Source organism: Dromiciops gliroides, chromosome 2 (assembly GCF_019393635.1).
Source record: "Dromiciops gliroides isolate mDroGli1 chromosome 2, mDroGli1.pri, whole genome shotgun sequence".
NCBI lineage: Eukaryota > Metazoa > Chordata > Mammalia > Microbiotheria > Microbiotheriidae > Dromiciops > Dromiciops gliroides.
The window spans coordinates 169,273,374-169,298,747 of record NC_057862.1 but is presented as its reverse complement, the minus strand read 5'-3'; the positions used below and the strand labels follow the sequence as shown (position 1 = coordinate 169,298,747).

Sequence of the window (25,374 nt, the reverse complement as noted above, 5' to 3'; positions counted from 1 at the left end):
ATAGGAGAGGGATCATACTTTGAGAAATAGAGGAAGGGACCTCTGAGGCCAACTATTCCAACCCAGATAAAGAAACTGAGGTCCAGAGAGGTTAAATACCACAGTTATTAAGTTGAAGAACCCAGATTCAAGTCTAGATCCTGACACAAATCCAGGGCTTTTTCTATTGCACCACAGCAAGGCCACCTTATGTTTCCTGGTTTTTGTTTTGGTCATATTTTCAGTGCTAACAAGTCATTATCAAATTGCCTTTATTTTATGTTAGTGTTGTTGTTTATGCTTCCTTCTCTATGAGGACCAATGACATCTGGCAGGTGATTTCATGACTTGCAAGTGAATTGAATTTCAGTGAGGGAGAGCTATGCAAAGTCACCAGCCTCACTCTCTCCTCCAGAGCCATCTAGGTCCAATGTCAAGATATAGATCAAGACCACTGGAGATGGCCCCAGATGCAGTAGGAGACCTTGTCCTTTTTAGACTAAGGTCTTTCCCGGGTCTCAGTTTTTCTGAGGCAATGCCCATTCAGTCATCATTAAGGCCAACTTAAAAAATGAGGTAAAGAACAGCCTCTTTTACCTAGTCCAAAAAAAAAAGTCAATCTGAGAGAAGATCATGAAGGTTTCTAGTCAAAACAATAATAATCACTATTTATAACAACGTTAATGTAAGAGTCTTAAGATTTTCCCCTCTGCTCCCCCCACCCTAGACCCAGCACTATAGAAAAGTACACTAAATGACAAAGCATTATAAAATTATGCCATCAACAGGCATTCTCAGCAGAAGTAATAATAATGTTAAAAATAAAATTTTGGAAGAAATGCATCCAGGTTACCTAATGCCTAGGGTGCTGGGGATGTCTTTTTTTTGGGGGGGGGGATGTCTTTAATACTGGAGTTCAAGTCCAAACTAAGTGTGACCCAGGCAAGTCACTTATTCGCCGCCTGCCTCAGTTTCTTCATTGGTAAAATGGGAATAGTAGCCCCTACCTCCTGGGGTTGTTGTGAGTATTAAAGAAGATACCAAGTAATTTAAATTAACCCCTTTGGTATTCGCAACAACCCTAGGAGGTAGGGGTTACTATTATCTCCATTTCACAGAGGAGGAAACTGAGGTTGTGACTTGCTGGGGGTTACAGGGCTGGGAAGTGCAGACTCTAAAGTCCAGCAGTTTATCCCCTCGGCCTCCCCGCTGCCCAATAGTTCCGGGGCTGGTCATATCGACAAGTATATTATGTCTCTAGGTCTCTGTCCTCTATATCTAGCTGAGCCCTGGCTCGTCGGTTAAAATCTTGGTGAAGCTACTGCTCTTTCCATAAGTGGGTCCTGAGCCTCAGGCCGGAGCTTGGGTCCGCGTTGAGACCAGAGGGATGGGGACCAAATGGACCACGCAACGGTGCAGACATGACTGAACCAGGGACCCGGAGAACCCGGCGCCCAACCTCCCCAAGGCAGGAACCAGTCAGTGTGGCGAGTGTGATTTTTTCAGAGGCGGGGCCTGAGGCGGGACTTCCCGTTTACTCCCGCCCCTCTCCTTTCCTCTGGCCAGTTACCTTCATAGTTACCTTCATGGTTCCTCCCCGGTGCTCGCTGGCCCTAGTAACGGACCCCGGAAGCGCGCGCCGGTGTGCCCGGGAAAGAGCTCCTCCGGAGCCGTGCCCTCTTAGGGTCCGTCTGACCTTTCAGACTCGGGCTCTTTCTGAGGTGGAGAGCAGAACCGGAGAGCCGGGGGCTGAGGCGCCGGGAGCTGTAGGCCGCTCTGGGGGCTGTGCAGGTCGGAATCCCACTTCATTCTCTCTCCTTTCCCGGGTGGGAGGCCAGAGGCGGGAGGCTAGAGAGCCCCGGCCTAAGATAGGCCCCCAAGCCCTGGGAGCAGGACCCTGGGCCTGGGAGCCCACGCTCCCAGGTAATATGGGCGGGGAGGGCAATGAAGAAGTTTAAAATCCCCCTGGCGCCCACTGGAACCCCTTCCCCCCAACCAAACACCGAAACTGCCTCTTCATTCTGCTTCATACATATGCATGCATGCGTACATGTTTGTATAAACATACACACGCACATACAATGTGTGCATATCATGTGTATATCCATATATACACATATGTGTTACGTGTATAGGTAGTTATATTTTGTCCTAAAGGGCAGCTAGGTGGCGCAGTGGAGTCAGGAAGAATTTTCTCCCAGAGTTCAAATCCAGCCTCAGATACTTATTAGCTGTGTGATCCTGGGCAAGTCACTTAACCCTATATGCCTCAGTTTCCTCATGTGTAAAATGAGCCGGAGAAGGAAATGACACACCGTTCCAGTATCTTTGCCAAGAAAACCCCAAACGGGGTGAAGAAGAGTCAGGTGGGACTGAACAACAGCAATCTTAAAAGCCCTAATAGAGTTTTAAGTTCTTAAAATGTATAACTGCTCTAAGACATTTGGGGCAGTATATATATTTACACATATGCATTTATATTTACATATAATTGTATGTATATGTTGTATGCACACATGTACATTTAAGTTTACACATATGTATATGTGTACATATATACACAAATAAATTAATATACCTGCCTATATGAATGTATATATGCCCTTGGTAAATATCCCTCATTAGGGAGGGATTGTTTTCATCCTTTTTTCTTGTCTACCTAACACAGTACTGGGCACATTAGTTTCGATTGATTCAGCCCCAGAGAATACTTTTAGAAAGGGTGAACCATCCTGTGAATATTGCAGAGTGTTTTCAGTGGAAAAGGTGAATATGGAAAGGAAGGGCTTATCAGAGACATAGAGAATAGGCAAGTATTCATTTTGTAGATTAAACAGCAGATCGGTAAGGGTGCCTATGAGCCTAAAATGAATAAGTAGACCTGGATTCTTAAGAGCACTGGCTGGACTTGAATTTATAAGACCTGGGATCCTTGTGCTGGATTTGTCAGTTACTGGCAGTTGGACTTAAGATAAGTCACTTAAACTCTTAAGGTCTCAGATGATTCACCTGTAAAATGAAAGGTCACTAAGGTCCCTTTCAGCTCAAACTTTGTTACTCTTCTTGACTCTGTCAAGTCGTTTCTTTTTCATGTTGACCAGTTAGGGAAGTTCATTAAACTTCTTAGTATCATTTTGAACCATTTGATGTTGATAATGGAAAATGTTCATATTCCATATTTATAAAAATGCTTTACCTAAAACAACCATTTATAAATTTTCAACAATTCTGTCAAGTACATAGTACATGAGACATTGAGGCAACTAGGAATGCTGAATGTGGAGTCAGGAAGACCTTAGGTCAAACCTGCTTCAGATACTTTTTTCACATCTGTTGAATGAGTCAGTAAATATTTATTAAGTGCTTACTATGTGCCAGCATACTGGAGTAGAGTCAGAGACAGCCGTAAAACTCAGTAACTTCAGTAATTACCTTGTGTGGAGATTATATGTAGCCAGGCCTGGCCCAGTCAAGAAGACTCATCTTTCTGAATTCAAATCTGGCCTCAAACACTATCTGTGTGACCCTGGGCAAGTCACTTAACCCTGTTTGCCTCTGTTTCCTCATCTGTAAGAGATAAAAATGAAATTCCCTGCCTCCAAGGAGCTTATATTCTATTGGACCAGGTTTGCGTAATGCTGTTTGGTCAGCACTTGGCACAGTGTTGCTGCACACAATGTATTGCTTTTTTCCTTTAATTATTTCTTTTTCTTTTTTATTGATACCTTTTGCTTATTACCCTTCTTTTCCAGTATATGCCTTTCTTCCCTTGTAATCTATTCCTGTGAAAAGCTTTAAGAAGAAAAAAATCTTTAAAAAGGCAATTCACCAAAACCCAAATGTAAGCTGAATCTGACTATATTCAAGACTCCATACCTTTAACCCTTACCTCTGGAAAGGAAAGAGAAGAACATTTTTTCTTCTCTTATCTAGGCCAAGCTGCTCATTGTAATTATACAACATATGGCCTCTAGGTGGTGCCAGGCCTGGAGATGGGAAGTCTTGAGTTTAAATCCTGCCTCAGACACTAACCAGCCCTGTGTCCATGGGCAAGTCACCTCTGTTTGCCTCAATTTCCTTATCTGTAAAATGGATATTATAATAGTACCCACATCACAGAGTTTTTGTGAGGATTAAATGAGATATTTATAAAGTGCTTATTATAATCACCTGATTAAAATTTTAGTCTCATTTCAAGTTGCTCTTGGGAATGGTTTGATGAATTCACAGCTCCACTAATAGCATATTAATGTGGCTGTCTTCTAGCAATCAATTATCAATCAAAAAACATTTATTAAGCACCTTCTATGTGCCAGGGACTGTGCTAAGTGCTGGGAGTACAAAAAGAGGTAAAAGATAGTCCTTGCCTTCAAGGAGTTTACACTCAAATGGGAGAGACAACATGCAAACAAATATATACAAAGCAAACTATGTACAAGAGAAATAGGAAATAATTAACATAGGGAAGACACTAGAATTAAGAAGGGTTAGGGGAAGCTTCCTGTAGAAAATAGGATTTTAATTTTAATTAAAGAAAGTTAGGATAAAACTATGCATACCCTTTGACCCAGCAATACCACTGCTAGGTCTATATCCCAAGAGATCATAAAAAAGGGAAAAGGATCCACATGTACAAAAATATTTATAGCTGCTCTTTTTGTGGTGGCAAAGAATTAGAAATTGAGGGGATGCCCATCAACTGGGAAATGGCTAAACAAGTTGTGGTCTGTGAATGTAATGAAATACTATTGTGCTGTAAGAAATGATGAGCAGGCAGATTTCAGAAAAACCTGGAAAGACTTACATGAATTGATGCTGAATGAAGTGAGCAGAACCAAGAGAACATTGTTCACAGTATCAACAAATTTGTGTGATGATCAACTGTGATAGACTTAGCTCTTCTCAACAAAACAATGATCTAAGACAATGCCAAAAGAATTATGATGGAAAATGTTCTCCACATCCAGGAAAACAAAACAAAATTATGGAGTCTGAATGCAGATTGAAGCATACTATTTTCACTTATTTTTGTCTTTTGTTTGTTTCTTTTTTTCTTGTATTTTTTTCCTTATGTTCTGATTCTTCTCATACAACATGACTGATGTGGAAATGTTTAACATATGTAACATATAACCTATATCAGATTGGTTGCAGGCTTCAGGAGGGAGAAAGATTCAGAACAGAAACTCTTACAAAAATGAATGTTGAAAACTATCTTTACATGTAATTTGAAAAAAAAGAAAGGAAGCTAGGGAGATCAGTAGTCAGAGTGGAATGAGAACATTCCCTTGCACCACTAACTCTTCATCTTTTGTCTTCTGTGCCAGTTTGCTTTGCGTTAAGGGAAACCTCAAAGTTTTTTAAAATTTGCATTTCACTTATCAGTTGGAGTAATATTTCATTTTGTTAACTGCAGCTCTTTTGATAACTGTTTATTCATATCTTTTAACCACTTATCCATTGTAGTGGCTCTTGCTCACATATGTGTGTGTACATATAAAATATACATATGTATTGTGTATGTATTTATATATACATACAGTAAATTCTTGTCATTCATGGTAATTATGTTCTATAAAGTTGCCACAAATATTGAAATATTGTTTCTAAGAGAAATACAGAGTTAGGGTCCTATGAACCTCTGGCCACAACATTTACTTTAGCACTTTCTGGAACGCCCTCTCATATAGAGCGGTGAATTTCTTCTTCCTTTTTTTAAATGTATAGTATTGCTACTTCATTGACATTGAACTCATGACCAACAGCAATACATAACTCAGGGCTGAATGAAGCTTAGCTAACACATGGATTTTCGTTTTTGTTTTTGCTTTTTTTATTTTTATTTTTTGCAGGGCAATGGGGGTTAAGTGACTTGCCCAGGGTCACACAGCTAGTAAGTGTCAAGTGTCTGAGTATCTGAGGCCAGATTTGAACTCAGGTATTCCTGAATCCAGGGCTGGTGCTTTATCCACTGCGCCACCTAGCTGCCCCATGGATTTTCTCCTTAAGTCCTATCACAGACTTCTTGTGTATAGGAACACCTAGCACTTCAGCACTATGCTTGGGGGCCATTTAAACAGTGAAATCACCAACCAAAAGCACAAAAAAAATGTAAAATGTGACAATTATACAGACGATGAAGTGGGCACTTATTTATAGTTTGAGAGCTGAAACAAGAAGGCAGAATGTTGCCTTGTTCAGTCTCAGCTGGGAACATGGGCCTATGGTGCCTCAGACTTTTTGCTGCTCTGCACATGTCTGTGAATGACCATTGATTGGTATTGGGGTTACAAATAAATTTTAGCAAGTAGATGAATTTTCAAATATGGGATCTGGGAATAATGAGGATAGGCTGTTTATTTCCTGTATATCTTGCATATCAGACTCTATTAGAGATATTCATGGCAAAGATTTGTTCCCCCAAGTTAATAGCTTCCCGTATCTTAGCTAAATAGATTTTGTTTGTGCAAAAGCTTTTAAATTTCATGTAATGGGAATGATCTATTTTATCTCATAATCACTTTTATCCCCTGTTTGGTTAAGAATTTTCCAAATTGCTTAACTTTCTGGGCTTCTATTACCTCATCTTTAAAATGAGAGGGTTAGACCAGATGATCTCAAAGGTTATTTTCCCAGCTCTAAAAACATTTGACTCCTAGGATTCAAAATAAAATAACCAAAAGGGTGGTTGCTACAGACCCACTGACCCAAATTCCCAGACTCCATCACTTACTAAACTCTAGTTTTGTCTGTATCCTGCTGGGTACTCTTTTCCTGTACAGAGACTGTGGGAGGCTTAAATTTATGACAGTCAGATCTGTCAGGACTTTGCCATTTATATACCCCATACTTTAATTTAGGTCTTTTCACTCCAAATCCAGTGTTGTTTCCACCATGCTACAAAATTGGAGGGTCCTGGTGGTAGGAAGATTTTTGATGGTTTGTTTTTATAATCCTTTGTGTACTTTGAGGCCAGTTGTTAGAACAATAGGGATAATGCTTTGGATCTGGTGATTTAGGTAAGCTGTGGAGAGAGTTGACTTGTTTTCTACTAGTTTTTGCTGGGTATGGCCACCATAGATCTAAGAGGGAGGAGAGGAATACTCCTCTAAGTACTTTCTTTGTCATACTGAAAGAAGCAAAATGCCACAAAACCCCTCCACATTCCTGAAGCCTAATTAATGGGGTTCTAAGAGTAAAGCCAAACAGTACCTCAGTGGTTATCTAGACCCCAGCTTTTTAAACTGTGGGTTTCAACCTCATATGGGGGGGGTCACATGACTGGATGTGGGGGTCTTGAAAAATTTGGCAACAGTAAAAGGTCAAGTATGCCTAGTTTATATAACTATATACCTGGGTTTGCATAAAGATTTCTCAGGCAGAAAGGGTTCGCAAGTGGAAAAAGTTAAAGAAGCCCTGATCTAAAAAAATAAAATAAAAAAAGCCCTGATCTAGACCTATTCTCTCATCTTAAAGTTGAGGAAACTGAGTCACAGAACAGGGAAATCACCTGCCAAGGTCATATAATAATAAATATCAGAGTTAGAGTTTGAATCTAGGTTCTTTATCTCCAAATTCAGTCCTTTTCCTACTGTACCAGACTGAGATTGCTAGGCATCCCTTTTGTAGTATGTAGACTAGTAGTCTACATATCTTGTCTTCCCAGACCTTTTGGAGATCAAACAAATCTAGGCAAAGCATAGGTGGGACAGGACCAACCCATTTAACTTGAGTTTCTTTAGGAACGTTTCCAACAATTTGGAAAACTCAAAGCTACTGATTGAAAACTGATTCCCTAGAGGATTCCTAGGCTGTACAGAACAAATCAAAACCCAACTGTTTGGCTAGAATAAGATTGGCCCAGTAGTGCATTGAGTTGGATTTCATTGGCTTGTTGCACTCAACACCTTCTTGATCATCAAAGCAGAACATGGTGACAAGAATGTGTATCTTGCACTGTGGGATTTATTTCCCCTGATCTCTTGGACTGGTAGGGCCTTAAAAACCACAAGGAATCCCTTCTCAAAAGAGTGACCATTTTATTCCTTTATATAAAAAGTGCTTCACAAATAGTATTTGAGGTCACATACATAGATTAGTGCTATTTCACAACCAGGTGACTTGGGGTAGAAAAAAAGATCACTGCATAGTTTTGAGATGGGGAGGAGAGATTTGACACCTCGGGTCCCCCCCCCCCCCAATCTATTCCCTTTTCTGAGCCTGTTAAAAGCTTAAAACATGGACTTAATCAACATGGACAAAAAGGTTTTGGTTGTTTATCCCTTTGGGTAGATTTAATATACACTACTCTTACTTTAATGACCAGAATACTTTTTCTTTGCTATCTTTTTATGTTGGCTTCAACCTCACTGTGATTTGTCATCTGAAGAAAGCCCCTGATGAGAGGTTAAATCAGTGTCACAAACTTCTTGTTAGAAAATTATATGTATTTTTATTTTTCCAATCCATTTTTTGTTCATTTTGCATTCTGTTTTTGAGACCACAGAGAATTTCCTAGTGCCTTTATAACGTTTCTCTTGTCACTGTCTGTACTAAAAGTGCCTAAGGCTTCATAGTTAAACACCGCAATACCATAAGGCAAATATAATAAGAACATCAATCTGTAGCCAGGGAATGCATATCAAAATCAAAGGGGCCTCTACCCTCTTTTCTCTCTGCAAAATATATTTTAGTAGTTGGGTATATATGTAGTAGTGCTGAATGATTATTCTCCTTTGGAAAAAAAAATGGAAATGAAAAAGTTATTTTACTACTTTATTCCTAAGATTCAATATAGACTATACTTTGAAAGTTATTTATCAGAATATCAATTTTAGAAGGAATTTCAGAATGAACTAGCCCAGTTTATATCTGAACAGAATCATTCTAAAACATCCCTAACTCAGCTATTCTTTGAAGACTTCCACTGATGGTTAACCCATTTCGAGTCACCTTTTCTACTTTTAAAAACTTAAAAATTCACAGCCAGATTAATTTTTTAGACCTATATGTAAGAATTTAATTTTATAGAGAATATTATTGATTCTAATTTTTTTGGCAGTACGTATTCCTTTGTTTTTGTCATTCAGTTAGTTTTTATTAAATTTAAATTGGGAAAGGAGAATCAGCTATAAGATAGACCCAACTTACTTTTGGTAATTTCATTTTCAGTTTTACAAATTATAGCACTAGATTAATAACATGAAATCACAACTGTAAAATGTCTTTTGGCATTCAAACTCTGTATCTTAATTATTTACCTATGTGTCTCTTGATTGTGCTAATCAGTGTACTGCTTACATAAACCAATAAAATAATGATAATGATAATAACTAGCATAATAGACTTGTAAAGTACTTTATATACATATAGTATCTTATTTAATTTTTATAGCATCCCTTGGGTGATTAGATATTCTAGATATTATCTTTTTATAATAGGGAAAATGACTATCAAGGGTTAAATGAGTTGCAGTAATCACAGCGTATACTTCAGAGTCTGAATTGTGAATATAGTTTTCTGAAGATGGCAAGTCCAGCACTCTTTACAGTCTTCTCTCTTCTTTTCTTTGCCTTCTTTCTTTCTCCCTTCTCCTCTTTCCCTTCCTCCCTCTGTATTCTTATCATTTGCTGTGGGTTTAACTCTCATGGATATGCAGGGTGCCTCCCAGATCTATGTGTCCACCCCTAATCTCCTCCCTGAGCTTCAGTTTACATCCCAATTGCCTATTAGAAATTTCAAACTCCAGAAAAATCTTAAACTCAACACATCTAAACTAAACTCATTAATCCTTTTTCCCTAAAAAACTCTCCCATTCTGCTATTTCTATTGTAGACACCATCAATCCTTCCAGTCTCCCAAGTTTGTAACCTCCATTTATCCTGTATTCCTTATCCTCCCTCACCCCAAATCTTGCTCACTTACCAAATCTTGCTGTTTCTACCATTATAACATCTTTCATATCTGAACCGCCATCTCCACTCATACAGTTCCCTCCTCACCTCTCACCTAGAGTATTGCAATAGCCTCCTCATTTGTTATCCTGCCTCAAGTTCTCATCACTCCAGTCCATCCCACACACGGCTGCCAAAGTGATTTTCCTTAAAGTGCAATCTGTTGTTTCTTGGGTAAAATAATGAACTTCTCTGTTTAGCTTTAAAGCCCTATATAATTTGGCCCCCACCTATCTCCTCCAGCCTAATTGGACATTACTCCCCCTCCTGCAGCCAAACTGGACTTTTCCCTCTTCCTCACATTCTCTGTCCCTTTCCACTGGTCATCCCAGCAGGCTTGGAATGTACTCTTCCCTTCTCTCTTCTCCCCTAGAGCCCTTCTCTTCCTTTAAGACGCACCTTAAGCACTGTCTTGTGCCATTCCTGATTCCTCCACCTGCTAGTGTCCTTCTACTTTGTACAGATTTGTATTTATTCACTATACAGACTTATATATTTGTATATGTACTTGTTTTTCCCCATTAGAATGTAATCTTCTATCAAATGTTGTTTCAGCTCTTATCCTTATATCCCCAGGTCCTAGCACAGTGCCTGGTATAGAGTGAGAACTTAATAAATACTGTTCAATGATATGACCACATAACCTAAACCAAAAATGTATGAAAAAATCATCGTTATAATTCAGTGAAAAATGTTTTTTTGTCCTCTTCATTGATCATTGTGTCTGAAAAAGATGCTTGTTATAGGTCCCCTTTGTTTTTTAATTTTAATGGAAAGAGTGTACTTAAAGTAATTGTTATTTTTCATTTTCAATTAGTTTTCTTTTTCAAATACCATGCAAATTCAGTGATAATTTCAATATTGCTATTACCATTACTCATTACACATTTTTGACATTTCAGTTTTGAATTAAATTAACATCAACATAGTATAGAGGTCTTACTGTGTTTAGAGTCAGGGGACTTTGGTTTAAATCCTGTTTCATCTACTTAATAGCTTGCATGGACAAATCACTACCTTTCTGGGTCTGCTTCATAATAAAATGATCGAATTGGACTCTAAATCAATGCTATAACATGTAACTATATATTATATAACATTTGTATAAATGCAAATGCATTTAGATATATACATAATACATTTATGTTTTATACACACATATGCTTTCTGTTGTTGTTGATAATTTTTTATGTTAAAATTCTTCATTTGCAACATTTCATTGTGTTTTGATTACAGGTGTATCTGCTCTTCTTTTTTGTATTGAAATGATGTCTCCTAAATCCACCTATATATTTCCAAGAGACAAAGATAGCAAATCAGAATCACAAAACACTCTTTAAGTAAAGAAGATCCCCTTCAAAACTTATGCTTAGCATCTCAGGAAGTTCTACAAAAAAGCCCAGCAGAGTGGTAGATCCAAATGTCTCAAATGTGGAGGCTCAAGAATGTTCTACTGCTACACAAGTTATGTTCCAGTTGAAACCTGTCCCAGTTGAACAAATTCCAGTTGTGAAGGTTTGTGAAAAAGGAAATGCTTGGAGTAGAAAAATGGTTCCAAAAGCTTTCTGTATGTTTCTGCTATAGAATATAGAATTTAGTTGTTGGTAGCAAATTAAAGTAAAATTCTAGTCCTGAGATGTTATGTCTCAAAAGTTTGGTCTTAAGTTAGTAATTCTTCAAGTTTTCTTGCTGTGGCTTCTTGTTGTAAACACAAAGTGCCTTATGTGAACTAAACATGCCAAAATATTTAGTAGATAAGAGGTTCATAACAAACTTGATGTGACAGCAATAAGATTTTTTATTAAATATTTTAATTATTGTCTGTAACAAAAACATGGCATGTACAGATGTTTATGATAGACTTCATTCAAAAAAACAGTTAGTATACCACCTGAAATATCCTAGAAGACCACCAAAAGATTTCATATCTCACCTAGAAATAACTATTGTCCTAATAGACTCAAAATGGATTTCAGCCAGACTTTCGTTCAAGAACACATAGTGGCGAGAGTACAAAATGAAGCAGAAACTGATATTTATAACTATTCTGAACCAATTAAAATGGTTAAATATTGTTTTATTCAGTAGTTTTCAAACTTCTTGTACTCTGGATTGTTTTGATGGATTGTCTGTGATGCCTGGTTAATTAATAAATGGATAATTATTGAGTATCCCTTATATGCCAGCACCATCTGTGCTACTTTGTGAAGAATATAAAATAAATATGAGATTCAACCCCTGCTCTCAAGAGTTTTTGTGGAAATGCAACTGCAGTATTTAAAGTTTTCTTTTCATTGGCAGGATCTCATTATTTCAGGTATATTTTTAAAAGTTTAAAAATCTTAATTCTCTTCAATGTTTACATCTCCCCTGAGAAAATGTACCTTAAATAGATCCCTATGCACTTTTCTCTGTTTTCTTTTGGCACCAGCTCAAAGACCTTCATGAACCCTTGTGCTGTACAGACAGTAAAAATAGGATGGAAGAGAGCGAAAAACAACCACAAGCACACTGGATTTGGAGCAGGAGTATCTGGCCTTGAATCCTCATTGGTCTTGTTACTTCCTGTGTGACCTTTTGGCAAGTCCCTCAAACCTGTCAGGCCTCAGTTTTATCTGTAAAGTAGGATATTGAATTAGCTGATCTTTAAGATACTTTCCAGCTCAAATCCTTAATCTTAATTTTACAAACCACTGGTCTGAGGGAAAATCCACTGACCTGAATTCAGGAAAAATGGATCTCATTTGAACTCAAGATTTCCCTCTCCCCATCCCGAAAATCTCAGAGGCTGGAGAATGCATTTCCTTTTCATACATGTTGCTTTCCCTCAAAGAAATACTGAGAATAAGTGAAGCCAATAAAGTGAAAGACTCAGAACTACTAAAAGAAAGCATGACTGTGTATACTTTAAGTGATAGTTCACAGTATCATTCCAATTTCATCAGATGCAAATGGAATCCCATTACAGATACTATCACACATCAGGCCATATTCTTGGAAAATTCACTGTAAGCTGAAATGATACAAATCAAATCTGGTTTTCTTGTAGAAACAAAGTTAGAATAGAGAAGGCTGTGTTCCTGATCAAGGACTTGATACATTATGTAAGTGACCACAGAACTGTATCTTATGTATCCAACTATTTACCCATATAAATTATATACTTTTATAGCATGAAGATTTCTAAAATATAAATAAAATATGAGATCATCATATTATATAAAATCACTTAATATGATTTAGTATCAAGACTGCAAGGGACATCAGAGGTCCTTTAATTCAACATGTACTTGAAATTATTTTTTTTCTGTAACATATTGGACATAGGTATTCCAGCCTTTGCTTGAAGTCTTCAGATAAGGTAGCCCATTCAGTGTTTGCAGTTGTGATTGTTAGGAAGTTTTACATCAACCTGAAGTCTGCCCCACTGCAGTATTCATGTTTACAATCTCTACCATAACATATTAGAAGATGAAGGACTCCCAGTATTCAGAAAAATGTCCTTGGCTAGATTGAAGGCTTTGTGAAAAATTTTTCAAAGAATCTCTATTGTATACTGGTGAAGCCCAGCTCTCCGCATTTCTAATCAGATTGTGCTGTATAGGGTTAGACTTATGATCTCATTAGGGAACTCCACCAACAATTAATGGCAGGTAGTACTTTCTCTGAAACTTATAATTCCCTAAAATTGTCCAGAACACTAAGAGTTTAAGTGACTTTCCCAGGGTTAGGATTGGTGTCATAGATAGAACTTGAACCCAGGACTTTCTAGCTGTGAGGCTGGGTTTCAGTTGTTTATGTCGTGCCGTATCTTAGTAAGTTAAAATTGCTCAGTGATTTAGAGAAGTCCAAAGTTTAGCAGTATATTGTACAGAGAACTTCTTAAGTAGGTAGAAGTGCAGTTTGATGTAGCCAGTTCTTCAAACATGGAAGGAACCCCACATAGAGAAGATGGGGGGGGCAGGGAATCCACAAAAGGGGAAAAATGTAAATTTCTCCCTAGACTAGTGTAGTCTAGCTCTGACAAGCCATAATTTAGTAAAATACTGTACAAAGATAGCTTAGTATATTTACTTAAAAGAATTTTTTTTTTTAGAGTGAGAGAAACCAGTCCCTATCATCTGTTTCCTACAGATGGAAGAAATATCCCCAGGAGGCCATTAATGACCATGGTAATAGTTCAGGGCAAGATTTGAGTCAATCCTGTGTTAAAGCTGAGGCTTTACAAGGAAGAATATTTATGTATATGTGCTTCTAGATCAAGGCCTCCACCTTTTTTTTTATAACATGGACCCCTTTGGCACACAGGTAAAACCTAGAGACCCCTTTTCAGAATAATGTTTTTAAAAGCATAAAATAAAATACAAAGGATTACAAAACTAACTGATTATATTTAAACACATTTATCAAAATATTAAGGACAACTATGAATGACAACTATACTGAGCAATAAAATGATTCAATAAAGTTCCAAAGGACTCAAATGAAATATGCCATCCACCTCCAGAGTACGAACTGATGGAGTCTGAATGCAGATCGAAGCTTACTATTTTTCATTTTATGTATTTTGTGTTTGTTTTTTTCCCTTTGGGTCTATTTTCTTTTACAACCTGACTAATAGGGATATATGTTTTATGTGATTGCATATGCATAACCTATATCAAAATTGCTTATCATTTCAGGAAAGGGATAGGTGAGGAAGAAAATTTGGAACTCAACTTTTTTTAAAATGAATGTTAAAAATTGTCTTTACATGTAATTAGGGGAAAATATTATTAAAAAAGAAAAAAATAACCAAATCATAGCACTGCCTCAAAGTATTATCTTGCAAGGAAAAGTTATTTTTGTAATGATGGCTTCACAACCTTTTTATAACGATTATTATTTCTGTGGGAAAAAATAAAACAGCAAAAAAAAACCCCCAATACATTAAGCGGCAAAAAGGTCACATATTTCAGATTAAGAACCTCTGTTATAGATGGTGCTACAGGGAAAATAAGATTAAGATTAAGAAATGTATGTACCTCCTAATCTCCATTGTTACAAACTATATAATAGAGCTATTCCTTATAATGAAATTAAGTAAAACATCTTGAACTCATCAGGAATAAATGCCCACCACTAAGTAATGTCAGGTCTGGAAAGGTATATAAGGTAGCAACAAGGAGGTAAATAATTGAAATAGTTTTTAAAAAATGGATTAAGGACAGCATTTTAAATCTAAATAGTCAACATCCAAAAGATTTTTTTAATAGTTGTGAAAGACAAAATTATCTGAACTTAACATTACTGTTTCTATTTTTAAATAGTATGAAACCCTCCCCAAATTTTTAGAAGTTATAAAAAATGTTCTCGGCACAAACACTGTACTGCTAGTAATTGGACTCTGAATAGCTGAGTAATTTTAATGAAAATGTCACTGGAGTGCTCTCAGAGCTGAGTATTAAATGAGTTGAAAATCGTTCCATTGCACACTGACAGAATCAATGAGGAAATGCGTGTGTTTGTTTTATGACATAGCTATTCTTAATATTCTGAGCTAAAAAGCAGGCTAGTTTGTAAGACATGCTTACAAGACTGACTTTCAGATTCTTTTTTAGTTAATTAAAAGCATGTCTGGGAATTTATTATGAACTTGATAGTTTGGCTTAAAAACCCCATATGGTCTTTTCTAGGAAAACAGGCTTTTTTTTTTTTTTGGTGAGGCAATTGGGGTTAAGTGACTTGCCCAGGGTCACACAGCTAGTAAGTGTTAAGTGTCTGAGGCCGGATTTGAACTCAGGTCCTCCTGACTCCAGGGCCGGTGCTCTATCCACTGCGGCACCTAGCTGCCCCCCCAGCATATATTTTTAACATGAAAATTAGCTTTTTACTCTTGTCTTTTTTATTTGTTACAGCTTCCATTTAAGATTGACATTATTAAACATCCTCATGAGACAGATGGCAAAAGTACTGCAGCACATGCTAAACTTTTAGCACCTGAAGACGTGAATCTTTACACATATCCTTGCATTCCAGAATATGAAGAAAAGAAGCATGAAGTAGGTCACCTATCCTCCATGTGTCTCACATGGTAACTTTTTGAGAACTACGTACAAGAACAGCTTGTTTATCTGAGTATTATTGAAGAATAGAAATTCCAAATAACTCTTGCTTATTCCTTTAAGCAGAATGTTTTAAAAAACTTTTCTTTAGAGTTTTTAAACGGTTAAAAACTATTCAAAATGGAAATATTTCTAATTTGTATCATATACTTCCCTGTTTTCTGAATTGGTACACTGAACATGATTTGTAATATTATATATAAAATGGTATAATAAAATAACAATATAATAATAATTCATATATTTCCCAACTAAATTGTATACATCTTGAATGGACTGCTGTTTATCTTTATATTTCACACACACATAATGTATGTACAGAGAGAGAATATATTGTATTTATGTGTATGCAAAACACACTTAGTCCACTAGAAATGCTTGCTGAGTGAATGAATATTAGCCATTTCTTCAAGCCTTGAGGTCATAATTATGAACATTATTAATTATACTGTGTGCTCTAATAAGGTTCCTGGAGGCTTTTGAATGTATAGGTATATTTGCCTAATATGAAGTGATTAAACTTCTGGTTGTAGGTACTGTATAGTTGTTGTGTCTGCTTTTATTGCACTTGAGCTGTCAGCATTTCTTGCTGATATCAGTCTTTCATTCTACAGAAAAATTCACTCCGACTCTGCTCCTCCCTCTTAGTTTTGGAAAATAATATCACTGTCCTATGTACTACAGGAGGTTACACAAATAATAGAGAGTAAATCAGTGTTACTAAATGACCAATTTTTTCCCCCCTTAAAACTGTTTGAAGTTAGCTTTACTAAATGAAATGTGAATAAATGAATCTGCATTTGCTTTAGTTTTTAAGGACCCATGGAGGACATGACTAATCTGAACTTTCTTCATTCTAGATTGTACTTGTTTTTCCTGGTCCCAATTCTGTCTCAGTAGAAGATATTTCTCTTCATTTGCATAAATATATCACAAGTAATACTTTGTATAGTAGCAAAAATGACAGACCTGACGTACCTAATAAGCGCCAAAAAATGGAAATAGAAGAGAATGGAGATGCAGGGGACAGCAGCAAGAAGGGATGGCACCTTGCTGAAGAAAGTCATATTTATAGATAGTACCTGGAACCAGACCCACAAAATAATCGCTGATGAACGACTTCAAGGTAAGGAGATTCCAAAATATATAAAAATGTGTCAAGCACATAGTAGAAACTTACATATTTTATTTGAATACTCCTATATGTATTTGTGCACAGTATAGAAATATAAAAATCTGAATAAAGTAGAAAGAATTCTTTATCATGTTTTTGCATTTAGTACATTTCAGTGTTGTCTGCAAAACAAAATTAAGCAAAACTGAAGATGTGAATAGGTAGACATTGGATAAATAAGTTGTATTACACTAGTTACACTTGAGTTGATTACTTGTTTCATCAGAATTCTGTGCACATATTTAAGTTTTTTCTCATGACATGCATTCTATAGCATATTACCTAAAATAAAGCAATTTTGTAATCATCTTTAATGTTGAAAGATATATTTTTTTGTACATAGCAGAATGGTAAAAAGTTTTGGTTATTTTCATTTACCACACCTCATTTGTTAAAGACCCATAAGCAACTAGAGTCACTATTTTCAGGGCCTTACCATTAACCAGGACCATAAATTTAACTGATTCTGTTGTAAAACATAGCCAAAACGGACTTTCTAATGATATTTATCATATTGGGTTTATATTTTGGTTGATTACTTTTTTATTAACAAAAAACAAAGTTGTATTTTCTCAAATTAATCAGAATTCAATTTAACCAGCAGATTGTCTTGAAAAAATATGAAATGAAGAGGGAAAAAGAAATGTTGGAACTTTCAGCCAGAGTAGCTTGCACTAGGGTAAGAATATTAGGGCACCTAGGTGCACAGTGGATAGAGTGCCAGGGCCTGGAGTTCAAATTTGGCCTTAGACGCTTACTAGCTGTGTGACCCTTAGCAAGTCACTTAACTTTATTTGCCTCAGTTTATTCATGTGTATGAGCTGGAGAAGGAAATGGCAAAGGGTCACAAAGAGTCGGATATGACTGAAATGGCTGAATAACAACAAGGAGAATATTGAGTTGACTGGCACAAAGGGAGAAAAAAATGAAGGATAAAATATAGAGATAAGTACAGCAGACTAAAAATTTAGGAGAGTTAGATTCTGGTCTTTGTTCTTTCCTGTTTTACACTTTGATCTTGGTGTCATTCGTTTTCTCATTTCATAATGATACCTGTTGGAAGGGACTTTAAGTTCCTTAACTCAGTGAGAATACCTTTTATCTGACTAGGAGAAATCAAAATGTATTTGAGTAATAATATATTAATAATGAAAAAATCTTGTATTGAGTGCTCATTATGTGTCAAGTATTGTGCTAAACTCTGGGGAGATAATTAGAAAAGGCAAGACAATACCTGTTCTCAAGGAACTCATGATCATGTTGGGGGAGACAACATGTAAAAGAAAGCTCAGGTGTAGTACAGTGGATAAACAGCTCCAGAAGTCAGTCCTAAGGATCAGTGGGGTGGATTGCACTGCCTAGTGGTTCTTAGGGTGCATTAGCAGGTCACACTATAGTACCTGAGGCTCTTCAGGACTTGTAGCCAGGGAGGTGGTAAGGTCTAAAGCAGTGGTGTCAAACTCAAATAGAAGGAGGTCACTAATCCATGTATAAGGATCCCTGTGGGCCACATATTGAATTAAGTTCTAAATGTAATGCTATCTATATTTTATTGTATTTGCATTTATTTTGTTAAATTTTTATTTCCTAATTACATTTAATTTGGTCCGGCCTATTCCCCAGTGTGTTTGTGGGCTCCACACAGCCATGTATTAGACACCTCTGGTCTAAAGGATTTTGGGATTGAAAGAAAGGACAAATGGTAAGATCTGGTGATTGTCCATCTCATCCAAAGGATTATAGTTGGTGACTTCCAGCTTGTTCAAGTGGTATGAGCAGCCCATGTTACTCTTCTTTCCCAGTGGTCCCAGAAGAAGTCTGGGTAGCTTTGGGGTCAGAGGATAGAATGAAGGGAAACTAAGGTAGAAAATCATCCCTGCTGGCAGTTGGAATTCTTGAAGAACTAGTTTTGGTAAAGGGTTTTTTTGAGGGGGAGCAGCACTTGGAACCTATGCTAGACTCTACTTTCTTCAAACTTATTCATACTTTCCTACCCTGGTTTTTCTAAAAGCTTCAAGTTTCTTCACAACATTTTGATGTACTGTGCACCATGTGATAAGAAAGAGAAAATGTAAAAGGAAATTCTGTTGCTAGTATCCTAGGATGGCAGGATTTAGGTAGCTGTGAGAGGAATTTCAATCTGGAATTGTAATTTGTGCCTGTGGCACAAGTAAAAAGACCTTTTTTTTTTTTTGTCAGTGACCAGAAGAGGTACAAAAGAAAACTTAACTTGGAATATTTTAACAAATAATAGTAAAGTAGGAAGAGGACCTGGCCACAGGTGTAAAAGTCTGACTTACGTGTTAACCATTGCCAAGCTAAAGTGAATTGTGTGACTGGGCTTTTGAGTACTTTCCTGTACGATAGTAGCTTTTCTACACTAAATACTTGATTTTTTATAGTATTATAGAAGTAAAAGGACAAAAACTGTGAGGCCAGGAGCCCTTTGTTGAACAATCCCACTCAAAACTATTTTGCCTATTACCTTGGGTGGTAGAAGGGAGAACAAACAACTGGAAAGTTTTCTCTGTGAAGCCTGTCATATGTTGTTTTCATTACAAATATCTCATAGGGTCAAAGGAAAGACATAATGTTTGAACAGAAAGATGGGAAAGTACTTGGAAAGGTATAAAGTTGCTCTAAGTAAATGCTTCACACTAAACCTCTGTGTTTTCTAATTTCACTTGTGCTACGTATTAGATTGGTACAATATCTTTTTATTATGGGATCCAATTCAGAAGCAGTACTTAAGTTTAAATTCTAGATCTTAAGTAGAAATGTCAGATTCCTTTAAACTTTATTTAATTGCAAAATATACAACTCTTTAGTGGAAAGTTCTTCGCCTTTCTTCTTCTCCACACCCTAGTGGGCCTCCTGGCAGTACAAGGATTACTTGAGGTTTTGCATGAATTTATAGCTTTTGCATATGTGGTGAGGATGTAAAATTGCCAAAACGTCAATTTCTTTATAATCCCAAGTTATTTTCACAAGAAACAATCAATTTTTATAATAAATCATTTTCTTTGGCTTTATATATATATATTACAAATTGTTGAAAATATGCTAAATAAACTAACCCTGACCCTCTTAACATTAAAACTCTCAAACCTAACGCTTTATAAGCTACAAGTTTCTATTATTATGACTGCTAAGGTCAAGCACCTCCTTAACAGGGAATGTGTACTGTTCTAACAGGCTTTGCAGCGATATCTCTGGCTGTTTTGCCCCTGTGAAAGTATAGTATAGTAATTAGAAATATCAGTGGAATACTTGTTGGGAAGGGGAAACCTACCAAGGGAAAAGAATTCTTTTTGCATGTGTGTCTACTGAGACATCTGGTTAAGATGGCACCATGAAAAGTCATAGAGGAGCCTAGCTCTTCTACATGTATTCTAACAACTAGACTAAATAATAATCAAGAGATTCAAGGAGAAATATTAGTAACCTCCCTCATCCAGTCCACAATGTAAAAATAAAAAGACAGGGGGGCAGCTAGGTGGCGCAGTGGATAAAGCACCAGCCTTGGATTCAGGAGGACCTGAATTCAAATATGGCCTCAGACACTTGACCCTTACGAGCTGTGTGACCCTGGGCAAGTCACTTAACCCTCATTGCCTCGCAAAAAAAAAAAAAAAAAAGACAGAATTAAAATAGAAATGATGATGAAGTACGAACCCTGCAGTGGGGAAGAAAAGACATGAACTTTCACAATCCTAATGTCTTCAAGGGGCATAGAGGGAATTAAATAAGAAACAGAGGAACGGAGGGTAGTTTGTTCCGTTTTGATGATCTTAATAGGGGACAGGAATAAAGGGTTTTAAGGAATACATAAGGGGAAAAATGAGGAAGAAGGGGGTTGAACTTATATGTCTCCTACTTAGGGTGCATGAGGAGGGATGCATAGGGAAAGGGTTGAAAGGAGAGAGCCAATACATAAACCTCATTCTTATCTGACTTGGTCAAAGGAGACTTGAACATATACTCAGGCATACACATATTCATACGGCATATAAAGAATTTGATGTAGTAATTAAAGCATTAAAAAAGTGGGGAAACAGGTGGTTGAGGAAGGGGATGAAGGGGCTCAAGAGGGAGGGCAGAGTATGGGAGGGAATAGTCACAAGAAAGTTCAGTTTAAGAGAATGAATAAAGAGAAGAATGAAAAGAAAAAAAGAAACTGTAAGAACAGTCTCTTTTCTAACAGAAATGTCATATATGATAGAGTTCTGATCATTACTGGAAAGAAATAGAAAAATGTAAGTATTCGACCACCGTGCATATTAAATTTACCCAAAAAAACCCTTATAAAAATGCAAAAAATCAGAAATGGAGTAAAGCATGTTTCCTACCTCTTTTCAGAGCAGTGATGAACTAGAGGTACAGAATAAGAAACATTTTCAAGTGTGACCGATGTTTGGATTTGGCTGACCATGCTAATTTTTATGAGAGGGTTTTTTTTTTTTGCGGGGTGGGGGGGTTTGAGTGGTGATATTGATACTAAAAAATGAGGGGGGGGGAGAAGAAAAGCATGTCAGTGAAGAATTTCAAGAAGACACAGAAGATCATAAAGAAGTTCCTAGGGTCACATAGACAAGTGAGGTAGCTTTGAAATTAAAATGTTGAATTCAGTATATATTTTTTTAAATTTTAAAGCCATACCTAATGAGATTCATAGTTTCATATATTATTCCATTCTCTTTTTAAAAAATATGGCATGTTTCTTGATATTTATCAAGTTCACAGTAACAACAACAAAAAAAGGAAAAATATTTCTTCGCTGACTGTATTAATATGCTTTATAATTGCTCTGCTTCACCCTTCTTGCCTATATAGGTGATATTTAAAGTAACAAACTCAAATTTAAATTTGAGCAGAGTTAATATATCTGTGCTATGTTTTTGTAGTAGATTGCTATTTGGAATATACTGAAGTATATTCAGGCATTTTTATTTTAAATACTTTTAGTTGATCATGAGAACAGAAAAGGTTTTTGGTCTGTTGGTTTGATTGTGAATGCCATTGTATCTGTGATCTTAGCAGCACGCCTATTGCCTGTTCCAACAGTGTAGATTACAATCTTGTTTAAGTTGGTTGATGAGTTTCCTGTGCAACCACATAGGTTTGTTTAGACAGCTCCCCATTTCCCTATTTATCTAAATTATTTCTCTCGTATTTCAGAATTTCATTCTTGAACTCCCTACCCTTCCTGTTCTGACTTCCTCTAAAGAATTTTAATTCATTGGTATCATTCTGATTCTTTTTCTTACTCTTTGAAAGCTGTTCTCTCAAAATCTGAGGTACATCAATCAACCAATAAACAATCATTAAGCACCTACTGGTGCCAGACCTTGTGCTAAGCTCTGGTGCATGTCGCCCTATTCTGGGTTTCTTAGCCTCTATTACATCCTAAAATGGAGTATTCACTTCTTGAGGTTTCTATCATTTTCACACCAGCAGTCAGCTCAGTTCAATTTAGTTCATTTTAACAAGCATTTATAAAGCACTTGCTGTATGCAAGGCACTGTTCTAGGTGGTAAGGATACAAGGACAAAAAAGTGGAGTGTATAGAGGAGTGGTTCAGAGTTTGCCTAGACAGATAGTTCCCAAATGTTAACCCTTTAGCCTCCTCCTATTTGGTGTGTGGTGATTAGTTAATAATGGTATGTAAAGAACATCATTGTGTGTAACTTATATGACTAATTAATATATTCTCTAAAGCACTGGACACGATGCCTTCTTTGGAACCAGCAATGGAAGGAATTGTGCCAATTATTTTAGGGAAAAACTTGATAGTTAAAATATGGATCTTAATAATTATTGGCATTATTTAGCTAAAAGGAAATAGTTTGGGGCAGCTAGGTGGCGTAGTGGTGCAGTGCATAAAGCACCGGCCCTGGATTCAGGAGGACCCGAGTTCAAAGCCGCCCTCAGACACTTAACACTTACTAGCTGTGTGACCCTGGGCAAGTCACTTAACCCCCATTGCCTCTCAAAACCCCCCCCCCCAAAACAAAAAAGGAAATAGTTTACTCATACTTCATGATTTTTTTTTTTAACAGGGTTATTACAAGTTGAGTTGAAGACAAGGAAAACTTGCTTTTGGCGTCATCAGAAAGGAAAGCCAGACACCTTCCTTTCCACAATTGAAGCTATTTACTATTTTTTGGTAGATTACCACACTGCTTTTTTAAAAGAGCAGTACAAAGGACAATATGACAACCTTCTCTTTTTCTATTCATTTATGTACCAACTGATTAAAAATGCCAAGAGTTCTTCAGGAAGGCAGCAAGAAAATAATGCTATTAATTTGTAAAGAGAATAACTCATTAAATTTTGTTACTGTCATGTTTGATAAACTTGTAATGAACATTCTGCTCTGTTTTTTTTTAACCAACTAAGAAATCTTAACCTATTTGTGCTTAGAGTAATGGTTGCCAAACAGAATAGCTGTTAAAAAATTTTAAAAAAATTTAAGTATATGACTGGTGGTCTCTTTTTACACATGGCAAAAGTAAATATGGATGTCCAAGGAGTTGTTTAGAAAGGTTGACTAAGAACAGTCATTTAAAAATTCTTGTGGTAGGCAACATATTAGCCTTGCGTTTGACACAGTTAGTTTAAATTGTATTCATATGCTGTATTTCAAAATTATTTTGATAACATAATTTATGTAATAGCCCTGTGAGGTAGCTAGAGTGGTTATTGATGTCTTCATTTTACACACTAGAAAACTATGTCAATGAGGAATTTAGTGATTTCTTTAAGGTTATGTAGCTTAATGAGGTGTAGTGACAGAACCAAAACCGTGGGTCTCCTGATTCCAGAAGTGTTTTTAGTTGACTTTTCCTTCTCTTACATCTTGAATGCCTAATTGTGTCTTCTATCAGTTTACCTTTCCCAAAGAAATACAATGTTTGTTACAATCTTAAGATTTGTAAATAGAAATCCAGGTGCCAATCCTACAAACATTTTAAAAAATTACAAGTAGAATTAAGTTCTATTTCACTGAATAGGATTGCATTAGAACAAGAAAAGTTTATAAGATTCTATGTGCTATCACAAATGATCAGAGAAACATATTATCCGATTGAGGATTATATGATCCAAATTAATTAATTGAAAAGAATATATTTGGCCTTAAGAGATTTAGTTCCATTTTGTCTTTTTAACCTTTTATTTATATATGTGTGGATTGTATGTTAATATTTATTGCTCTGTACTTTTATTTTAATACATATCACTATGTCACAACTCCATTCTGACAACAAAGATGAACATCAACGAGGCCTATACCTATGCTCTTAAAGGAAAGGAGAATCAGCAAGGGGCACAGGAAAAAACTAGTACTCTTATGTCGTGGGCATAATTCAAAGGATCCTTAATCTCTTTAGAAGTAGGTCCCCTTTCTCCTGAGACAAATTGTACTTTGTCTTTTCCATATCTTTCCACAAATCCTCCACGGGGAATCTACCTAATGCTCTGGAGTCCTTCACTTGGGTTCTCCAATCTAATTTTGTTATGATTGTTAATGCTCCTCAATTCTGTTGTTTAGCAGGTTAGTTACCCCTTCCAGTTTCATGTCACTAACAAATTTGATAACCATGCCATTGATTCCTTCATCTGAGTCAATGATAAAAATGTTCAAGGAAACCAATTCAAAGATACCACCCTGGGACACTCCATTAGTGACCTTCTAGAGGAAGGCCTTCAGTGCTAGGCCAGTGATCATTTTCCTTTCACTTTTCTGGGTTGTAACAGCTAGCTAAGAACCCTTCATTATATGTGTAAAGTTTGGATTTTTTCCTTAGACATTGACTAGCCATATGACCATTTTTCTGAGATTCAGTTTCCTTATCTGCAAAATAGAGATAATACTACCTGGAGTGCTTACTTCATAGCTTTGTTATATATAAGGTGAGGTTTCAATGAGATGATGTCTGTAATTTGCAAATTTTAAGGTGCTATATAAATTTCATTAAATTCATTAAATTATTATGTTAATAATAATATTATTATGTTCATAAAATTCATTAAATTATTATGATAAAACCCAGTAAGCTGGGCAGCTAGGTGGTGCAGTGGATAGAGCACCGGCTCTGGAGTCAGGAGGACCTGAGTTCAAATCCAGTCTCAGACACTTAACACTTACTAGCCATGTGACCCT

General features: G+C 36.5%; 1 protein-coding gene across 1 annotated transcript; it reads left to right on the top strand.

The window, feature by feature from the left end:
* The first annotated feature begins 1,580 nt into the window (after positions 1-1,580).
* Positions 1,581-25,161, top strand: DTWD1 (DTW domain containing 1). The gene is given in 6 exon segments (XM_043981339.1): positions 1,581-1,770; positions 11,169-11,447; positions 15,830-15,973; positions 16,897-17,079; positions 17,081-17,162; positions 23,270-25,161. Coding segments are annotated over 5 exon segments (813 nt in total). The 5' UTR covers positions 1,581-1,770; positions 11,169-11,297; the 3' UTR covers positions 23,524-25,161.
* Positions 25,162-25,374: the final 213 nt, after the last annotated feature.